We start from the raw sequence: 18541 nt of genomic DNA on the forward strand, positions 1-18541 counted from the left end.
ACCCATGTTGGTCCGGCCACTTCACTTCTTGGGATTTCTTGGCTAGGTTCCCTGAGCAGGGCCTCAGTGACCTCTATCTCTGGAGCCATGACCTGTGGCCTTGTGGTCTGGTGGTCTCTGATCTTGGGATTTGGGCACCTGGATCTTTCTTCCCGGAAGTATTCTAAGGATCCTCCAAGGATGATCTACCTGGAGAAGATGACTTGAGAGGCATGGTCACCATCCCCAGGTTTCTAAGTACCTTCCAGGTGGGTGGCAGGCTGGATGGGTGCTCTATGGTCCTGAAGTGTAGAACTAGGATTTTTGAGAGGAAGGAGTGGGAAGCCAGAATTTGGCTTGACATGAGACTTGTGTGACAAAACCCTCCACAAGGGAGTGCCTGCCTCAGGTGCTGACTGCCACCAGGGGTTCTGGTAGAGGTCAGTCATCTTGGGTGTTGTCAGGGACCCATCAAAGTGACCTTAAAGGGCCCTGATGTTGGGACTTCATTCCTTCAGGCAAAGGGGAACATGAGAATCCCCTTGGGGGCCAGGCCACTGAGCACAAGTGCCTCGTGCTTCTGTTCTCTCACATATACACGCACTAGCGCCCACAGCAAGGCTAAGGCTGGTGTTGGGGACTACCCCAGCCTTGGCCCTACTCCCCCCTGCTCTCTCCACTCTCTGGGACTTCACCAAATCTCATCCTAGAACCCTGGTATCTGGACTGCCAGACCCATTCTATAGCAATCAGACACGTTGGCACAGAGCCGGGGGCTAGAACGACTTAAATTTTCTAGCACCCGGGGGGACAAAACTGCTCTGCCATGTCCCCTCCCACCTCTAGGAAACCTTTGATCCTTCAGGTACCTCAGGTAAGGTGCCTTGTGAGAGTAGGGACTGGGTATCCCCAGCAGGTTAGACTTCTCAGGGGAGGGACCTGCGCCTCGCCTGACCATATCATATCTAACCCATTCTCTGAACTCAGAAGGCTCCTAAAAAGAGGAAATGCGATAGGCCTAAGGAACTCTCTGAAAACCCCAGGCCTGACCAGGAGAAATGGGTAAAAATGTATGGGTGCCGATGGAGGAAATGGTGACAAGGAATTTGCTGGAAGCGGGAATATATGGGATCTCTGTAGAAGGAGCCTCACGGTCAGAGGCAGCACGGGTAGGAGGGGACCACGGGGCACAGACCGACAACCCTGTCCCTCCCCCACGAAACAAGATACCAGTCAGCGAGGCTCTGGGGGCTGCTTTTATGGGGGCGACTTGACAGAGGGCATGGTCCGTACAAAACCGGGAACAATACATACATATATATATTATATACAGAGACGCAGTCCTGCGGGGGGGCGGGGCGGGGGCGGTGCCGGTTGGAGAAACCGGAAGCGCCCCGCGGCCCCGCCCACTCCATCTGCCGGGGCGAAGGAGAAGTGCGTAGGTCTGGGCACTGAGACAGCCAGCTCTTTCAGGGGGTAGGGGCACGTCTGGGGGCAAGGGGTGGGGGGTGGGGGGCGAGAAATACTGATCGATGGCGTGGTCTATTTACAGGGGTCGAGAAGCCCAAACGGATGTGATGGGGGTTGTCTGTTTTTAAAAAATGAACAAAAATCCAGTCTGGGGCAGGGGCATGAGGAAGAGGCATAATGAGAGGTGGATCCTGAAAAGGGGAGGGGACCTGGGGGTGGGGGTGGGGGTGGGTCTCACCTCCCTTGGTCCAATCCCCAATTTGGGGTTAGAGTGGGGAAACGGAGTGGATTTCACTTAGAAAGCAGGCTGCCAGCAGGGCAGCCCTGGTCTCCAAAAAGATGAGTAGTAGTAAAATTTTGCCCTCCGGTCAAAACATTGGAAAACTGTGGGCGTGGGTGGAGCGAGGCGGAATTTGCGATGTTAGTACAAGGCTTCCAGGTGTGGCCCTGGGCAGGGCAGGGCCTGGCTCTCTGGTGGGTGGGTGGGAAATGTTTGCCTTGCCTAAGCTGCAGCCAGGCCCCCTAAACTGACCTCTCCTCCCCGGCATTCCCAGGCTTGGCCAGGAAACTCGGAGCCCAGAGAGGCCACAGAACAGTTCCAGGAGGAGGTTATGGCTATTTGGCACCTGGGGGTCGGGAGGCACAAGGAAAAATTGAGGGCTGCTGCCCCAGGGAAGGGGGAGCTGGGGACCAGGTGTCCTGGACTCTCCCCTTTTCCCGAAGGATGCATGAGAAATCAGTGCAGGCCCAGTCCCAGCCTCCAGGCTCCAGGGTGGACTCTGTCCCTCCTGGGAGGAGGGACCAGGATGGGAGGAGGAGGCGTGGAGGCAACCCCTCCCAGCAGGAGGGTCAGAATGCAACAGAGACAGCACAATGATGGGGGATGGGGAAAGGGGCCAAGAAGGTAGAATCTCAAGTCAAGAGGCCCAGGGGCCACGTAGGAGCCCCGTGGGCAGGGAGCAGCCTCCAGGTGGTGAGATGCTGGGAGAGCCCCCAGCCCCATTCCAGTCCAGAGACAAAGGCTGGAGGTTGTAAAGTCTGGCAGTATGGTCTGCAGGTCCTTGTGTCCATCCACCACCCAGGCCAAACCCTCGGCATCCCTGGGCCTCCGTGCCTCAGCCCCGCAGGGCGAGCAGGAGGCCGTTCTTCCAGCCACCTCTGTCTGCCCAGGCCCTCTGGTCCCTGAAGCTGGGGGAGGTGGGGCGGAGGGTGGGGGAGTCGGGGCACCTGTCCCCAGGCTGGTAGGGGGCGGGGTGAAGTATTGAGGACAGGGGAGGGAGGACAATGGGAGGGGATTAATTATTGTCCCGTCAAGGAGTGATTCCTGTTAAGTAGAGTTGGAATTCCTCAGTGATTGCAGGTTCCCTTCCAGTTCTGAGATCTGGCAAACAAAAGGGAGAGGGGTCAGGCCTGATACCAGGCACAGGCCCTGCCCCTCTGCCCACCCTGGTGGTGGCAGGACCCCGAGCCAGCAACACGACTCTCTCTGTCTCCCTCCAGGATCTACAGGGAGCCTGAGAGGAGGGGTCTACCTGCTGTCCCCTCCCCCAGCGCACCCCTGGGCCTACCTTGTCCAGGAGCTTGTCCATTTCCTCCTTCCTAGCCAGCTCTGACTCTTCCAGAACCCGGCGCTGTGCGGTCTCCTTTTTCAGGAACTCGATCTCCCTAGGGGTCAGCAGGGGGCAGCCCATGGGTGAGGGTGTGTGGTCTGACTGCCATCCAAGGAGTCTCAGGGCCCTCAGCCCTGTCCTTAGCCCCACCTGAGCAGCTCTCGCTCTCTCTCTCTCTCTCCCCCTGTTCTTAGGTCGGGAGGCCCCAGGTCTTTCCAAAGCTTCTGGGGCCTGTGCTGGCCCCGGTGGCCAGTCATCCTGGGCTCAGGCACCCTCACCAGGGCGCCCTCCAACTTCTGTACTCTTTGCCTCTCTACTCAGGTGGCGGTGGGGAGGTTCTACCACCAGAGGCCTCTCTCAGTCCACCCTGGGCCAGGACCTGCCCCCCACCCCCACCCCCTGCTCCTAGTGCCCCGGCCACGTACTTCTGCTGGTAGTCTTTGATGAGGCGTTTGGCCTTGCTGTACTTGCGCTCCAGGGCCTGGTACTGGGCCTGGGTCTCCCGCAGGTGCTCGTCCACAGCCTGGCACAGGCTCTGGGCCTCCCCCCAGTAGCCCTCCAGCTTCTCCATGCGCTCCTTGTTCTCCTCCACGCTCTGCTCCAGCTGGGCCTTCTCCACCCGCCACCGCCCCTTCTCCTGCTCCAGGCTCTGTAGCTGAGGAAGGAGCAGCCATGGATTGGCGCGGGCCAGAGGCAGCCGAGGAGCGCCCCCATCCTGGCCCCGGGGCCAGTCTCTGGAGGATGCCTGCAGGTGTGGAGCCCGCTGCCCCCCAACTAGTAACTCTCCTTGGCCCAGCCTGAGAACCAGAGCCTGGAGTGGGGAGAGGCGGGAGCTCAGCCTCAGAGCCCCCAACCAGGGCCCCTGCGCCGTGCATGCGCCTCGCGGGCCAGAGGCCCGGGTCAGTCACTGACCAGCTCTATGACCTGCGGCAAGGCAACTTCTGTCTTAAGCCTCCGGCCTCCCATCTGTGAAATGGGACTGCTTCCTGCCTTGCCAAGCTCACAGGGCCACAGGAAGAGGGTAGGTGTAAAAGAGCAGGGCAGGTGAGGGTCGCCATTGCCCTCTGTCCCCTCCACAGCTCTGGCCCTGCTGACCAGTCCCTGCTTCAGTGGCTTCCTGAACAATCCCGGCTCCTCTGCCACCTTGTCTCCTGCTTCTCACAGTCACCCCACCCGCACAAATCTAGTCCTCCTTTCCGCGGTCTCACTGCCACTCCAGCGCTCAGCCTCAAGCCCCTGCCTCCCCCTCCAGCCTTGCTGGTGGCAAACGCCACCTGCTGTCCATACCCCAGCCGCATGGGCCTTCTTGGAGATCCTCAGACTTGCCACATTCCCTCTTGCCACAGGGCCCTCGCCAGTGCCGTTCCCTGTGCCTAGAATGCCCCCCCCCACCTCCTCTCCCCCTTGCCCCATTATCTCCCCCTAGCTTACTCGTCGGCTCTCTGCTCAATGTGTCACTTCCCCAGAGAAGTCTCCTGTGATTCCCTCCAACAGCTCTGCCCCCCGCACCCACCCCCCCCTACACACACTCGGGCTGGATCAGGTTCCCCTGCTCTAGGTGCTCGGCACCCCTGTACTCTCCTCCTACAGAGCCCCGTGTCAGTTGGTAAGGACACAGACGTCACTGTGCACAAGGGCAGGCATCAAATCTGCTTCTGCCCACCACGGGGACCGGAACAGTGCTGGGCACTTAGAAGGTGCCTTATAGGCTTTTACAGATTGAAAGCACGAACAGACCTTTGACTCGCTTTCATGCTCTGCATGGGGTGTGGTCCATCATCTCCACCTCAGAAATGCAGCCCCAACCCGTCCTTCCTATCCATATCCTCTGCCGGCACTCTGGGCAGCCCTGGTCACCACGCCCCCAAGGACACCACCAGGGCCTCTAATTGGCTTGCCAGCCTCCAACATCAGCCCCTCTGCGAGAATGCACGCGTCCTGTGACCCTCTTCCCGAGGGAGGGTCGTGCCTCTGTGTCTCGGCAGACGGATGCCGAGGGTGTACCTATGCAGGCTGACGCACCTGCGTATACGGTCACGTGAAGCCCGAGTCCAGTGTCTCGATGTCCACACCAAGTGGGCGTCCCTAGAGATCTCGGTGAGTGACCCCACTCCCCCTGCCATGCTCTTACCTTCCTTTTTAGCTGCTGGATCTCTGCCTCAGTCACAGCGTGCTTGATCTGGAGCTGTGGGGGCAGAGAGGCAGACGCTCAGCTCTGGCTGGAGTTGGCCGTGCTGTTGGGAGGGATAATGGCCTGCCTTTGCCCGCCACCAGCCCAGGGACCGCCCCCCCCCCCTCCTCTTCCCACCTCCTTGAACTTGTGCACCAGCTTCTCGGGCTCCATGTCCACAGGGGACAAGGCGTCCTCGTTTTCCGCCAGCTCGAACACCTCGATGGCCATCTCGCCCCCTGGGAACGTGGGGCTCAGCTCCTCATCCTCGTCGGTGGCATATTCTCCTGTCTGCGAAGGGAGAGAGGCGACTGCACACCCTGTCCACCCCGGCTTCCCTCAGCTCTGATGAGCGGCGCTTAGACTGGCAACGGTCTGCCCAAGTCAGACTGGGGGGCTACCCGGGGGTGTGGTTCATGCCTCCCCCATCAGACTGGGGCTACGCCAGTGGGCGTGGTTTGCATCTGCCCCCAGCAGCCTGGGGAGTCCCCTGAAGGCCCAGGTAGTTCCCCTGTAAGACTGGGACCCCTGAAGAAACAGCCTGTGCTTTTCCCTTCACGCCACGGGTCCCCTGAGGTCTGGAGCCCCTTCTCCTTCCTTAGATTAGGTCCCCTGAGGGTAGAGGCTATGTATGCCTTCCCCTCAGAGTAGGGACTCTTTGAGGGAACTGTGTTTTCCTTGTAGGAGCAGGAAGGGTCTCTGAAGACAGAAAGTGTGACCCCTTCCAGAAGACTAAGTGTTCTTTGAAGGAAGGGTCTGCATGTCCTCCCTCAGTGTGGGGACTCCCCCAGGATAGGGACTGGTGTGCACCCGCCTTCTTCACAAGGCCTGGGAAAGCAGGGACAGAGGATGGTTGTAATGCTCCATCCAGCCACCAGGGGGCGATGATGCCACCGGCCGGGCCGGCAGTCCCTACCTCCTCATCGTCCTCCCCGTACTGGGCGTATCTCTGCTCCATCATCTCCCGCTGCCATCGCTCCTGTTCCAGGGTCTGCTGAATTAGCTGGGCCACCTCACTCTGCTCGCCTGGCCGCTCCCGGCCAATCATAAATCTGCAGGGGCACTAGCGTCATGCCTTCGCCTCTGTCTTCGACTGGGTGATGCCACCATCCTCCCCGCTGGCGCACCACCTCCGCCCCCGGACCCTCCCAAGGGAGGTGAAATGAGAGGGTTGAGTCCAGAGGCCGTGGAGTGTTAATAATGAATGGGGGAGCTGGGGGCCCTTCTTGGGTTTCCTTCCCCAGAGAGGCAGAAGGCCCGCTAACCCTCGCGGCCAGTTTTGGGGGAGGGGTGATGTCAGCCAAACCCCCTGCTGGGCTGCAGGGGACAGGAGTTCAGAAGCCGCCTGGGCAGGGCGCTCTTCCTCCACCACTGGGGGAGAAATCGGGGCCCTGACCCATCCCAGCAGCCGGCTTCCCCACTCCCCTGCCCTGGGGCTGTGGGGGTGTGCCTTGTGTGAGCTCCAAGCCCCCAAGCTTCAGGAAGGGGCGGGACGATGGTGAGTGGAGATTGGGATGGAGAGGAAGTAGTGGAACTTCCAGGCACCAGCCCCTCCTCTCCGTGGCCACCCACATCCTGTTTCTGTCCACCACCCTTTCCTGGGGGCAGTGCCCCTCTTGGAGGGAGCAGGGAGTGGTCCCCGAATGTTATGCCAGAGAGAGACGTAAGGAGCTCCTAACCCAGCTCCCTTCACCGACAGGCCCGGGGAGGAGAGTCGGCCAGGATTACACAGTGGGTGAGAGAGAAGGATGCGGTAGGTGCCCAGTGGGGGAGACTCCCAATTTGGATGGCATTCTCCCTGCACATCTTGGTTCTTTGGTGAGTTAGTCACAGACAAGCAGGGGAAGAATAAGTCCAAGAGGCCAGTTTGGAGGTGCAGCGGGCCATGGGCCTTGAAGCCTGTGCGGGTGGCCAGCAGTACTCAGGGGCTTGGGAGAGGACGGCAGGCGTAGGGTAGGGATACGGGCACAGCAATTCCTCCGGGGAGGGAGGCCATGAAAGCTCCTCTGTGTGGTGAGCCGCCCAGTGGCTCGGTCGGTCGGTTAATCATCTGACTCTTGGAGTCGGCTCAGGTCACGATCTCAGGGTCCGTGAGTTCGAGCCCTACGTCGGGCTCTGCACGGACAGGGCAGAGCCTGCTTGGGATTCTTTCTCTCTGTCCCTCCCCCGCTTGCTCTCTCGCTCTCAAAATAAATAAAAATAAACTTTAATTCAAAAAAAAAAAAAAATAAGGGGGGCTGCCCAGACCTTACCTGGGTACGGCCAGGTGGGCTGAGTGCCGGCATGAGGGCCAAACTTCCTGTCCGCTCCCACCCCACCCCCACCCAGCCCCCCCTGCTCCGGGCCCTTACCGCACTCGACCCTTGGTGTTCCGGAGCACGGAGGCTGCAAAGCTCTGGGTCACTCCCACCAGACTCGTGCCATCCACCTCCACAAGGAGATCATTCACTTGGATCCTGGGAGAGGCCACACTGGTCAGCGGGGGTCACCGGGGAACCGGAGCTGAGGTAGAGGCGGTCCCCCTCCCATCCGAAACTCGAGGCTCAGTCCCCGCTGGGCCCTGGTACTTTGTCTACTTGGATAAAACGCATGAGGCCAGAGCATCCCGTATCGCCCCAGACTCACCAGCGGGCAGGGAGACCCGGGCAGGCAAAGCAGACACGGGCACGCAGGACCAGGAGTGGTGGCAGGCACACGTCCTGCGACAATCACACCCCTGTCCCTCCTCCGTCACACCCGACAGAGCGGGTATAGAGCATCCAGAGTTCGTTACCACCATGGACGCCGGCGGGGGCCCGAAGCACAGGCGACACACGGTCCGCTTCTAAGTCCACGTCTACAGACCCGGGTCTGCCGAGTGGCTCCCAAATGCCCGGGACCCACGTAGCGGAGCAAACTGCGGCGCTCACGTGCTGGCCCGTAGGCTCACGGCACCCTCATACGGGGACACAGCCCCCACCACGTTCTCAGTGTGGCACGAGGGGCCCTGCTTCTCGGCACAAGGAGAGAGACCGGGGTGTCCGGCCCAGCCTGCCGAGGGGGACGAAGGGACTGGCGGGACCCTTGGCCACCTCCTTCCTCCACTCCCACCTCCCTGCAAGCTCCAGGCCTTCTCCCCGGCCTCCTATGCGGAAATGGAGGAAATGGCCTATTGTGAAGAGCTCACCCCCGCACGCCCCAGGTGTGGCCACACTCTCAACATGGGCGCACACTTCCCACATCACCACCACCAGGGAAGGCTCTGGAAATTCAAATGAGGGGGTAAGGGAAAGGGCGGAGGCCGTCACCTTCCTTTTGTCTGCCCCCCGAGCCCCCAGGGCCACAGCAGGCAGCAGCACCCTGAATGAGGCAACCCAAGCTCCAGCAACATGACCCCAAGTCACCCGGCCCTCACAGGGACACCCATTCACCTCTGTCACACCGAGGGGGTCCGGGTTGGGAGGTACCACCACAAGGCACCCCTGATTATCAACCTCCAGCTTCCGACAACCCCGGGGACGCCCTAAAGCCCGTCCCACTTCCCCCCTGCGATACACACACACAGTGGAGGGGCCCATAGTGGGGTCACTGGGCCGCCTGGGGCTCCAGGAGGCCCTCCCTGAACCTTCTGACCCCTCCAGCCTCAGACGCCAAGCAGAGCACCCATGCGCACACATGCACACGCACGCACACAAGGAGCGTCTCCCCTCCAGGCACGGCCCACCAGTCTTTCTAGCCACACCACGCACCTGGATCCCCCTTGCTTGCTATGCTCCCGCCACACCCGCCTGCTTTCAGTCCCCTTCCTGGAACCTGCCGCACATTCTACTCCCTCAGCCTGGCTAACTCCTGCTCATCCTTCAGGTCTCAGCTCCAACGTCACTTCCTCCAGGAAGCCTTCCCTGCGAGCCAGAGAGAACAAGTCCTCCTTTTGATGCCTTCGTGGCACCCCTGTGCTACTTTTCCCGTGGTTTCTGTGCGTCCACTTGGATGCCCGTCTGCCTCAACATACCACATGCTTCTTGAGGGCAAGGCCCTCATCACTGACTCCCCAGGGCTGGCTCCAGCCCCGCCCACAGAGCCAGAGACTCGGTATTTGCTAAGTGAAAATCAAAAAGCTCAGAGGTCTACGCCAGGAACACAACCTCCACGCCTGTGCTCTCCCTACCGCAGCCCAACACACACCGAAAGCCGGGACGTGCGATGCCTCCGCGCAGCCCCCCTCCAAAGAATGTAAGTGCCTTGAGGGCAGGGGTCCCATCAGTTGTGTTCGGCGCTGTACCCCCTGGACCAGCACCAAGCACGATAAGGCTCCAGGAATACCTGAGCCCCACACAGACAGTGGCCCGCCCCGTGGCTGGCAGCCAGTGGGGGAGGGGGAGGCGGTACCTGCCGTCCCGATGGGCTGCACCACCCTCGGTCACGGTCTTCACGAAGATGCCCAGCTTCTCCAGGCCCATGTCCGCCCCGGCCCCCATACCGATGATGCTGATGCCCAGGCCCTCAGAGTCTGTGGAGCAAAAAGTCGTGAGAGGCTGGTGTTGGGAGGTGGGGGTGGGGTGAGGCGTTCCAGCCAGGGCTTGCAGGGGGACAGAGAGAGAGAGATGTCCCCCCCACCCCAATCTCCAACCTCACCCCAGGGCACAGCCCGACCTCGAGCAGCAGGCCCCGCACTCAGGGGATGTCCGCAACTGGGGAAGGGACACCGTTCTCTCCCCTCTCTTTGTCAAGCCAACCAGGAGGCTCGTGGGTCACTCCCTGCTCTGTGCTCTCCACCCCCAAGAACCACTGGGCAGCAGGGCAGGCCGAGGGTGGCCCGGGGGGTGGGCCAGAGACGACTCTGCACGCAGATGAGGGGTGCAGAGGGATGGGCGCAGCTGCCCCCCCTCCTGTCTCACGGGCCTCTGACATCCAAACTCTTATCTTCCCCCACAAACAGGCTCTTCCCGTCTGCCACTCCCTCCTGGGGCCTGGGAGTCACCTGGATTCCTCCCTCCCCCATCACGGCCTCAGCCCGGGCCAAATAGCCTCCAGATCCTGCAGATTCTGCCTCGCAAGGATCTCTCCAGTGCACCCACTTCCCACACAGCCATCGTCTGGTCCACACCACTGTGGTCTCTCCCCATCCACTTATGACCCTTCTCCCCACAGCACAGCCTGCGGTGGTCTTTCTAAAATACCTTTCCCATGCCCTGCCACGGTTTCCCGGTCCATCCACGGGGACCACCTGTCCTCCACGTGGTCTACGAGGCCCCACATACCCCCCTTGCCCTCGTGATCAAAATCTAGCCGAGTCTCTCTTTTCTCTTTCCCGCAACCTCTCCTGAGTTCCACCCCCCCCCCCCCCCCCCGCCACCTCCACCTTCAGAACTCAATGCAAGCATTCCTTCCTCGGGGACCCCACTGACCTGAGCCTACATGCTGTTACGGCAGCCCCTCCCATCCCTGCCCAGCACCCATGACAGCCTGTGAGGACACAGTTGGCTGGGAGTGTCCCATCAGTGCTGGCTTCCCACCAGCGCGAGGCCCACACAGAGCCCAGAGCCCAGCCCCCAGCGCCCCCCGGGGACCTGGCAGCTGGGCTGAGTGAGCACAGAGTGGGGCAGGACAGGGTCGGTGGTGGGAGCTCTGGCCGCAATGGAGTCCATGTGGCTGGGGGCGCTGGCAGGGGCCCAGGCAGGGTAGACACCAAAGTCCCCAAGGAAGCACCCCCCCCCCCCCCCACCCCACGCCAGGGCCCAGGGCAGAGCTGGCGCCAGAGGAGAGACCCCCCACCCCCACCCCGCGGCCGTGTCTCACCCTTCTCCAGCTCCACAGGGAACAGCTCCAGCCTCTCTACCCGCTTCTCTAGCTCGTACTCAGCGGAGGCGGCCATGGGATCCACGTCCTCGTTGCGCCGGTCGTAGTCCTCGTTGGAGTAGGTACTGAACACCTGCAGAGAGGCCGCTCGTCAGAGGGCAAGGGCAGAGCTGGTGCGGAGAGGCCGCCAGGGCCGGCTGAGGCCACCCGTTGGCCTGCTCCAGGCCTCCCCCAGCCCCAAGATGACCCCAGCTCGGAGGGAAGGGCCTGCTAGCGCTTCAGTCCACGGGGCGAGAGACAAAGGGATGTCGTCGCCCCATCCGCACCGTCACTCTCTCCTGCAGCCCCAGCTGGGCATGAGCATGGCTGCTGTGGAAGGAAAGGAAGGGCAACCCTGGAGAAACCATCAGACTCAGGAAGCCAGGTGTCCAGGTCAGAGGCAGACCAACAGACTGGGGCAGAAAGAGACACAGGAGGACCCAGAGAGCCAGACAGGGGCAGACACAGACGGCGGCGGGAGAGTCCGGGAGAGTCGAAAGAACAGGCTGAGCAGGAGCAGAGGGGAAGCGGAGGAGGGGAGTAAGAATGGAGAAGATCCGGGAGGATGCCAGATGGGGAGAGAGGGGGGAGCGGGTGTGAGACGCAGGGAGAGGGGAGGGAGGAGGAGAGAATGGGACAGAGAGGCACCCAGGACCCCAGGCCCCAGCTGACCTGAACTTGAAGTTGAGGCTGGGGTGGGGGAGGGAGGCAGGCAGGATCACCCCAGCCCCATGGAGAAAGGCCAGCACTCTACTTGAGGTGCCCCTCAGGTGACGGGAGGTAGGGAGGGTGAGGGGAAGAACGCCAGGCCCATGTGGCCTTGCCTGCATGGCCAGGCCTCAGTTTCCCTCCAGAGAAGCAGCTCTGAGGCGTGCCCCTTATCCCCAGTGCACTAGGAGGCCCAGGCCAGAGGCTCGGGGTCCTGGTGACAGCAAGGAGCCCGGGCAGGCAGCAGCCCCTCTGACGTGGTCCACAGTGAGCCCAGCCTGCAGGGAGGCCCCAAGGCCAGCCCTACCTTGTCGGCCCCTGTACCCTCTGCTGTCTCCTTCCTGTGGCTCTCTGTGAGAAGGAGAATTCCGACCCTCCCCCAGAGAACAGAGAAGCTAGGGCAGGGGCTCTGTGGGAGTGCCTAATTCTGGGTCCAGGCGGGGGTACCCCCAGTGGGAGGTTAATGAGCACCATTTGGGGTACCATGACGCGTTCATGCTTCGTTGCCTGCAGCGACAGGTTGGCACCACTTGGAGCTAAGCGGGGGCGAGGAAGGGTGGGAGCAGCTCTATCCGACGGCTGGGCCTGAGGCCTGAGCAGCTGGAGTGGAGCACCGTGTCCCCCGAGGCCCCTGCCGGGGCCCTCTCTCCTCCAGGAGCAGGCCCAGGGGCACCCTGGCGGGCAGTAGACTTGTGTCCCAGCCTTTGTTCGGGCTCGCTCGGTGTCATCCTCCACTCCCCACCGGAGCCTCACTCCCACGGTGGGGTTTCATAGGATTAGAAGTGCAGCTGGGAGGGGCCTATGTGGTCACTTAACTCACTCCCCTCGATTTCGCTGCATCAGAGAAACTCGAGCTCAGGCCCTTAAAGCTCATCGTCAATTGTGCAGTGGCCCCCTGACATCTGGCCGCTGGCCTCCAAGCCCCCTGGAGGGAGGGGCCACCCAGTCTGCAGATAGAATAAGATGCCAGGTCTGCCGCTAAGGTCACTCGGGTTGGCCAGTGGCCGGGCAGGATGAGACTCCACCCGGTGGGCCCTGGCAGGTGGGTCACCTGTGACTTTGTCCCCGTTGCACTCATGCCCCCGGGGCCTCGCAAATCGGCTTTGGCCCACTTTTGCACGAGTCCCTTGACCCTCACCCCAGCCCCCAGGCCCCCTCTCACATTGCCCACCACGATGTGCTGAGCCTATCAGAAGGCCCAGTCCCCCGCCCCCAACCGACCATGTGGAATCGGGCTCTCTGACCTCAGCAGAAGCCTCCGTAGAGGCAACAACCGGGTCATCGGTAGGACACAAGACCCTCCAATCAGTGTCAATGCAGAGTGGGGGCAGGGAAAGGGGAAAAACAGGGACCCACTGCCCAGGGTGGGGAGGAGGAAATCCCCAGCAAGGTCAAAAGTCACACATACCAAGGCAGCGCCACAGACCACTGGCTCCCACACTCCTGCGAGCGACGGTCACCAGGGAGTCGGGAAACACTGCTCCAAATCATGCGCTATTTTTTACCCAAAAATCAGGGTAAGGTGTCAAATATAGACAGTCAGAGGCCCAGGACTGAAAAACCAAACTCCACCTCTGAAGGGATCAGGCCACTCAGAGAACTGGTTGGGGATGGGAGGGTCCTGACTCCCTCCGTGGTCCCCACCTCCTCCTCGGGTCCCAAGAAACACCATAATCTTCCTTCCAGACCATCCAGGATCCTGTCGCCCTCAGGAGGGGGAGGGCTGGGAAAGGACACGTAAGGTCGCAGCCCCAGATGGGGGAGGGATGGCGTGGCTGGAGTGGCACCTTTCAGGCCTCCGCTGGGGTGGGAGCGGGGAGGTGGGAGAGGGGCAGCCGTCGTTAGGAGGGGTGGGAGGGAACCTGGGCAGCTTCAGTGTCCAAGAGCAGTTATGGAAACTTCAAGCAAACAGATGAGGGTTTGGCAGGGGAGGGGTAAAGGCAGGGTCCAGGCCTAGGAGAGTCCAGGGGCCCGGACACCCCCCTGCAGCAGACCTGGTGCTGGGCACAGCTGAGCCTGGGGTGGTGAGAAAGGGCCATCTAGACTGGATGTGCTAGCCAAGATTGGAGGGTGGCAGGAAGTGGGGGGTGGTGACCTGGGACTCTTAATTCTTCCCAGGGATGTCCCCCTACCCAGACCCCGTCAGCACTGTTCTGAGGAGCTCAGGGCACTGGCACAAGCCACAAACCAATCACCAAGAGCGATGGTGGGGAAGTGGGGGGGGTGGACTGAGACCCCCCAAAAAGGGGCAGCTCCCATCCCTCTTTTAGGGCACCCAAAGAATGTGGCAAGAGCACTGGGAGTTTGCCAAGGCCATGAGAGTCTGTCCTACTGAGCAGCCAAGAGCAAAGGCATGTGGGCAGCTGCCAGGCATCCTGGGGGCTTTCCCAGCCCCACCCCCTCTCTTCGTGCCCAGTCCAAGGCCCAGCCCCCTCATGGGCCAGGCAAGGTGCCTGCTCCCTGTGGAGCCCAACACCTCCACCTCCCCAGATGGCCCAGCACCGACCCCAGGAAACAGGGCCCCAGCGCCAGGCCTTTCCCCCACCCCCAGTCACATGGGCCCGGCCCAGCTCACCCTCATAGACCTGCTTCCCTCTTTCACTTCTGCAAACTTGGGGTGGGGGCTACAGACAGGATGAAGGGCTGCGGTCCCCTACACCTTCGTTTTAGGAAGTTCTTGGCTCCTCCCTCCTCTATAGGGGAAAAGTGGGGGTGGGGGGGTGTTTCTAAGCTCCCCCCACCTCTCCCGCCCAGAGTGGAGTAAGGACCGATGTGGGGAGGGTCTCCTGAGGACACACACACAGACGCACACCTCCCCACCACCCAAGTCCCAGCCTCAGGCAGCCTCCGGAGGAAGCGTGTCTGGGAGAGGAAGGGAAAGCAGGTGTCCCAGGATGCGGGTGCGGCGGAGCCTGGGCGAGGTAGCAGGCAGAGGAACCTGAGGGCAGGTCGGGGCAGGCCGCCCTGTCTCAGGCCTGAAAATCGTGCCCCTCTGACAAACAGCTGGAACTCCCCCACGCCCCCCTCAGGGTGGTAACTTCTGGGAAGGGGGCTGGGTGGCAGGGGCTGACTCAGCCTGCCAAACCCGGCTTGGCGAGGCGGGGGCGACGGCGTGCACGTGGCAGGGGCGGCGCGGGGGCGGGAGGGGGGCTCACTTACTTGGATGGGCGCCGTGCTGAAATGGATCTTCCGGCTCGGGGCCGGGTCCTCTTCTTCCGAGAGCCCCGGGATCTCCACGCACCCCGACTCGGGCTCGTAAGGGGGCTCCCCATCCTCCTCGTCTTCTTCGTCGTCCTCCTCCAGGGCACTGCCCCCAGAGTCCTCCCCCAGCCCACTGTAGGCGCTCACGTCCACCAAGTCTGCCTCCGAGAAGTCCTCCTTCTTGGACTCATCCGCCTCCTCGGGGGCCACGTCCGGGGCCCGGCCGTTGCCCACCCCTCTTTCAGGCGCAGCCACAGTCGCCGCGGCCTCCTCCGGGGCCGCCTGGGCCTTCTTCTGCTCCTCGGGCGCGGGGCTGGCTGTGGTTGCCAAGGTGCTGCCATTCTCCAGGGCCGCGTGGACCGTCACCTCCGCCTGAATCACCTCCCCGGGCGCCGCCTCGGCCTCCGACTCCCCGCTCTCCTCCACCTCCACGGGCTTAATCTTGCGCACCTCCCGGGGCTTGGGGGGCGGCCGGGCAGGGGCCACTCGGTGCTGCGGAGGCTGCTGCCCTCCAGGGCCGCGTTCCTTCTCGGGCGGTGCATCCCCCGACGGGGCGGGCGGCGGCGGCGGCGGCGGCTGCTGGAACACCCGGGACCGCTTACTGACCAGCTTCGAGTTGACCTGGGGAACCCCGGCGGCCGCGGCCCTGGGGAGCCCGGGCCCACGGTGGAGGCCGGTCCTCGAGTCGGCCTTCTCGAAAACGGCGCTGAGCTGGCTGACCGTCGGCGACACGGCGTCGGCGTCCAGCTTGTCCAGCGCCTCGGTGCTGCCGTTGAAGCGCACCACGACGTCCAGCTTCCGGTCCTGCAGGCCGGCGCGCTCCTGCCTCAGCAGCCGCCGCGCCACGGCCTCCTTGTCGCCGCCCGCGGCCGCCGGGACGCTCCGTTCGAACAGCTTCCGCGTCTCCTGCAGCCGGGACGGCGGGTGCGGCGGCGGCGCGGGCTGCGCCGAGGGCGCGGGCTTGGAGTCGAAGCGGCTCACGCGCTCCGACACGCTGGTGCCCAGCTTGAGCAGGGCGCTGTGGTCCACGTTCTCGTTCAGGCTGCTGGCCCGCGGCAGCGACAGGCGCACGCCGCGCTCGGGCGCCCGCGGGGCCTCGGTGGGGCCCGCGCCGCCGCCCGCCTCGCCCGGCGGCCCCGCCGTCGTGCCCATCTGCAGGAACATACTTTTGATGCGGTGGACGTTGGAGCCATATTTCTTGTGGTGGGCCGCCTTGGGTGCCTCGTCGGGCCCGGGCGCGTCCGGCGGCTTCAGCGCCTGGATGCCCGCCTCGTAGGCGCTGCGGTGCGGGGAGGCGCTCCGGAGGGGACCCCCGGGCCCCCGCGGCTCCGTCTTCATCATGGTGGGGGGAGACGGGGGCGCATCCCCTCGCTTCCCGCTCCCCCCCTCCAACAGGCGGCTGGCCAAGTCGGGACCACCGCCCCCCTCCCCCCCGAGAAAAGAAACCCCGGAAGGCCTTTTTTAGGCTCCCCCCAAACCAAGCTGCCAAAAACAGTTAACCCCGCTTGAAGAAAAAAAAAAAAAAGGAAAAAAAAAATCTCCGAGCGCCCTGTGTGGGTCGCCTCCCCCAATCCAGCTGCCACAGACAGCCAGCCCCTCTTTCAAAGCCCGAGAGAGCGGCCTGCTACGGTCGCCCCCACCCAAATTAGAAAAGCGGCGGCCGGGGCCGGTGGGACCGCGCGCCCTGCCCGCGAAGCAGCGGCGGAGGCGCCGGCTCACATCGTCCGAGGCGGTGTCAGCGGGGCTGGCAGCCCGGGCGTCCCCCACCCCGGCCGGGGGCCTCGGCTCTCGGGGGGCCCGGCACCCCGGCGCCCATGGCTGCTCGGCCGGCCCGGGCCGCTCCGCCGCCGCGCCACCCTCCCTCCCTCCCTCCCCCCCGCGCCCCGAGCCTCGGTCTTTCTCTGGCTCTGCCCGAGCGGCGGCTGCCCGAGACCGAGCGGCTGCCCTTCTCGCCGCCGCCGCTGGGGGACTGGCACCTCTGGGTCCTAAAGGGATCGGATTTCCGGGGCCGGAGTCTGTGAGCCCTCCCCTTCCCCTCCTCCCGAACGTATCCCCTCCCCTGCCGGTCCCTCGCCGACCGCCTGACGCTGACCCCAGTTCTCGGCCTGTCCTCTCCGGCCCTTCCATCCCAACCTCTGATTGCGGCTTAGCACGACCCTCAGAAGCACAACCCCACCAAATATTGGGTGCGGGGAGGCAATCCAGCCCCAGTGGTCTCTGTGCGGTCCCCTCTCCATTCCAAACGTGAGGGGAGATTAGTGGGGCGGGGCAAAGGATCCTTCATGGTCCTTGGAGTTCCCCAGTATGGTTCAAGACCATCAGCATCAAAATCTATGGGCACTTAAATTTTTTCTTTTTTTTTAATTCAGATTTTTGGGCCCTCCTCCAAACTTTGTGAAACAGAATCTCAGAGGCCGGCGCAGGAATCTGCATTTTCACAAATTCTCGTGTAGAACCGTTTGCGCTCTCTCAGGTGTGAAAGCTGGGTCCAGTGTTGCTGGCTTTGTGGTGGAGGAGGAAAGGAGAAAGGAAATGGTCCTCATGGCCCAGGTGGCAGCCCAAAGCTGGCCTTTGCCCTTTGGAAGTCTGAAAGGGGTGTCAGCCTGCCCAGCACCCAGGCTGCAAGAGAGGGGGCGGAATCCATGTCTTCAAGCCCCTGCTAGGGCACTCTTGCCTCTCAAACAAGAAGGAGTTTGGGAGGAGGAATTCTGGAGGCCTGGGGCCAAAGTTTCAGCAGTGAGAGTTCTAGCTTGGGTCTCTGATCTAAAGGATCCTGGCCACTGTGTGCAAGTGTATGTTAGGGAGGCAGGGAGAAAAATGGTAGTGATCTGCACATCCCCTGTCCCGGCAACCCAGAAAGTTGTTCTGATGCTCTCCCCAACCCCACATATACAACAAGGAGCCTGGGTTGCCCTTTACGCATCCCCAGCTGCCAGGGCTGGGAGTAAATGTCCACCCAATAGACCATGACAGGTCCAGATGCGCTGCCTCACTCCACAGATCCCAGAAAATGCTGAACAGTGTGGACCCTAGGACCCAGGGAACGACTCAGGCACAAAGCCTCCCCCCACTCCCAGCTGCTTCCTGCATCTAAGGCCTTCCTGCGGTCTCTGCCTCCTCCCCCGCCCTCTTCTCTTCCATCCTCTTCCTCTTCTTCCCAATCTCCCACTCTCTCTCCAGCTCGCCTAGAAGGGCTGTTGTAGGGGATCCTCCCACCCCTCCACTGTAGGGGTGTGTGTGGGTTTTGCGGGGATATAAGCCGGTTAACACGTGCAAAGGAGCATGGGGGATGGGGTGTGGGAAGCTGCCTGGGAATCCTGAATATTGGGACAGGGAGGGGCCAGGAACCACAGGACTGGATCCAGAGGCTAAGGGAGAGGGAAGATTTGGGCTCCAAGCAGGAACCGGAAATGAACCCAGACCTCAGGCTTTCCAGGGACACCTGCCTCCTTTGCCCAGCTGCCCGGGGTTGCTTTCTGCCCTTTCCCCCCCTCCTCCCCCTCCCCTGCCCCCCCCCCCCCCCGCCGGCAATTTTACACTTTGGGATGGGACAGGCTGAAGAAACCATCCTCAATTTCCCCTCCCT

At 62.5% G+C, this 18541-nt stretch overlaps 1 protein-coding gene across 1 annotated transcript; it reads right to left on the reverse strand.

Annotated features, from left to right (window-relative positions):
- Positions 1-1222: 1222 nt before the first annotated feature.
- PPP1R9B (protein phosphatase 1 regulatory subunit 9B) lies at positions 1223-16821 on the reverse strand. The gene is made up of 10 exons (XM_019415809.2): positions 14914-16821; positions 11008-11140; positions 9598-9718; positions 7581-7685; positions 6146-6281; positions 5368-5520; positions 5191-5244; positions 3485-3714; positions 3018-3114; positions 1223-2830 (listed from the first exon to the last, which is right to left on the reverse strand). The coding sequence occupies exons 1-10, from the start codon at positions 16294-16296 to the stop codon at positions 2777-2779; spliced, it is 2466 nt and encodes an 821-aa protein (XP_019271354.2). The 5' UTR covers positions 16297-16821; the 3' UTR covers positions 1223-2776.
- Between the last annotated feature and the right edge of the window lie 1720 nt (positions 16822-18541).

Source organism: Panthera pardus, unplaced genomic scaffold (genome assembly GCF_024362965.1).
Source record: "Panthera pardus isolate Hobbes unplaced genomic scaffold, ASM2436296v1 HiC_scaffold_3, whole genome shotgun sequence".
In the NCBI taxonomy this organism is placed as follows: domain Eukaryota; kingdom Metazoa; phylum Chordata; class Mammalia; order Carnivora; family Felidae; genus Panthera; species Panthera pardus.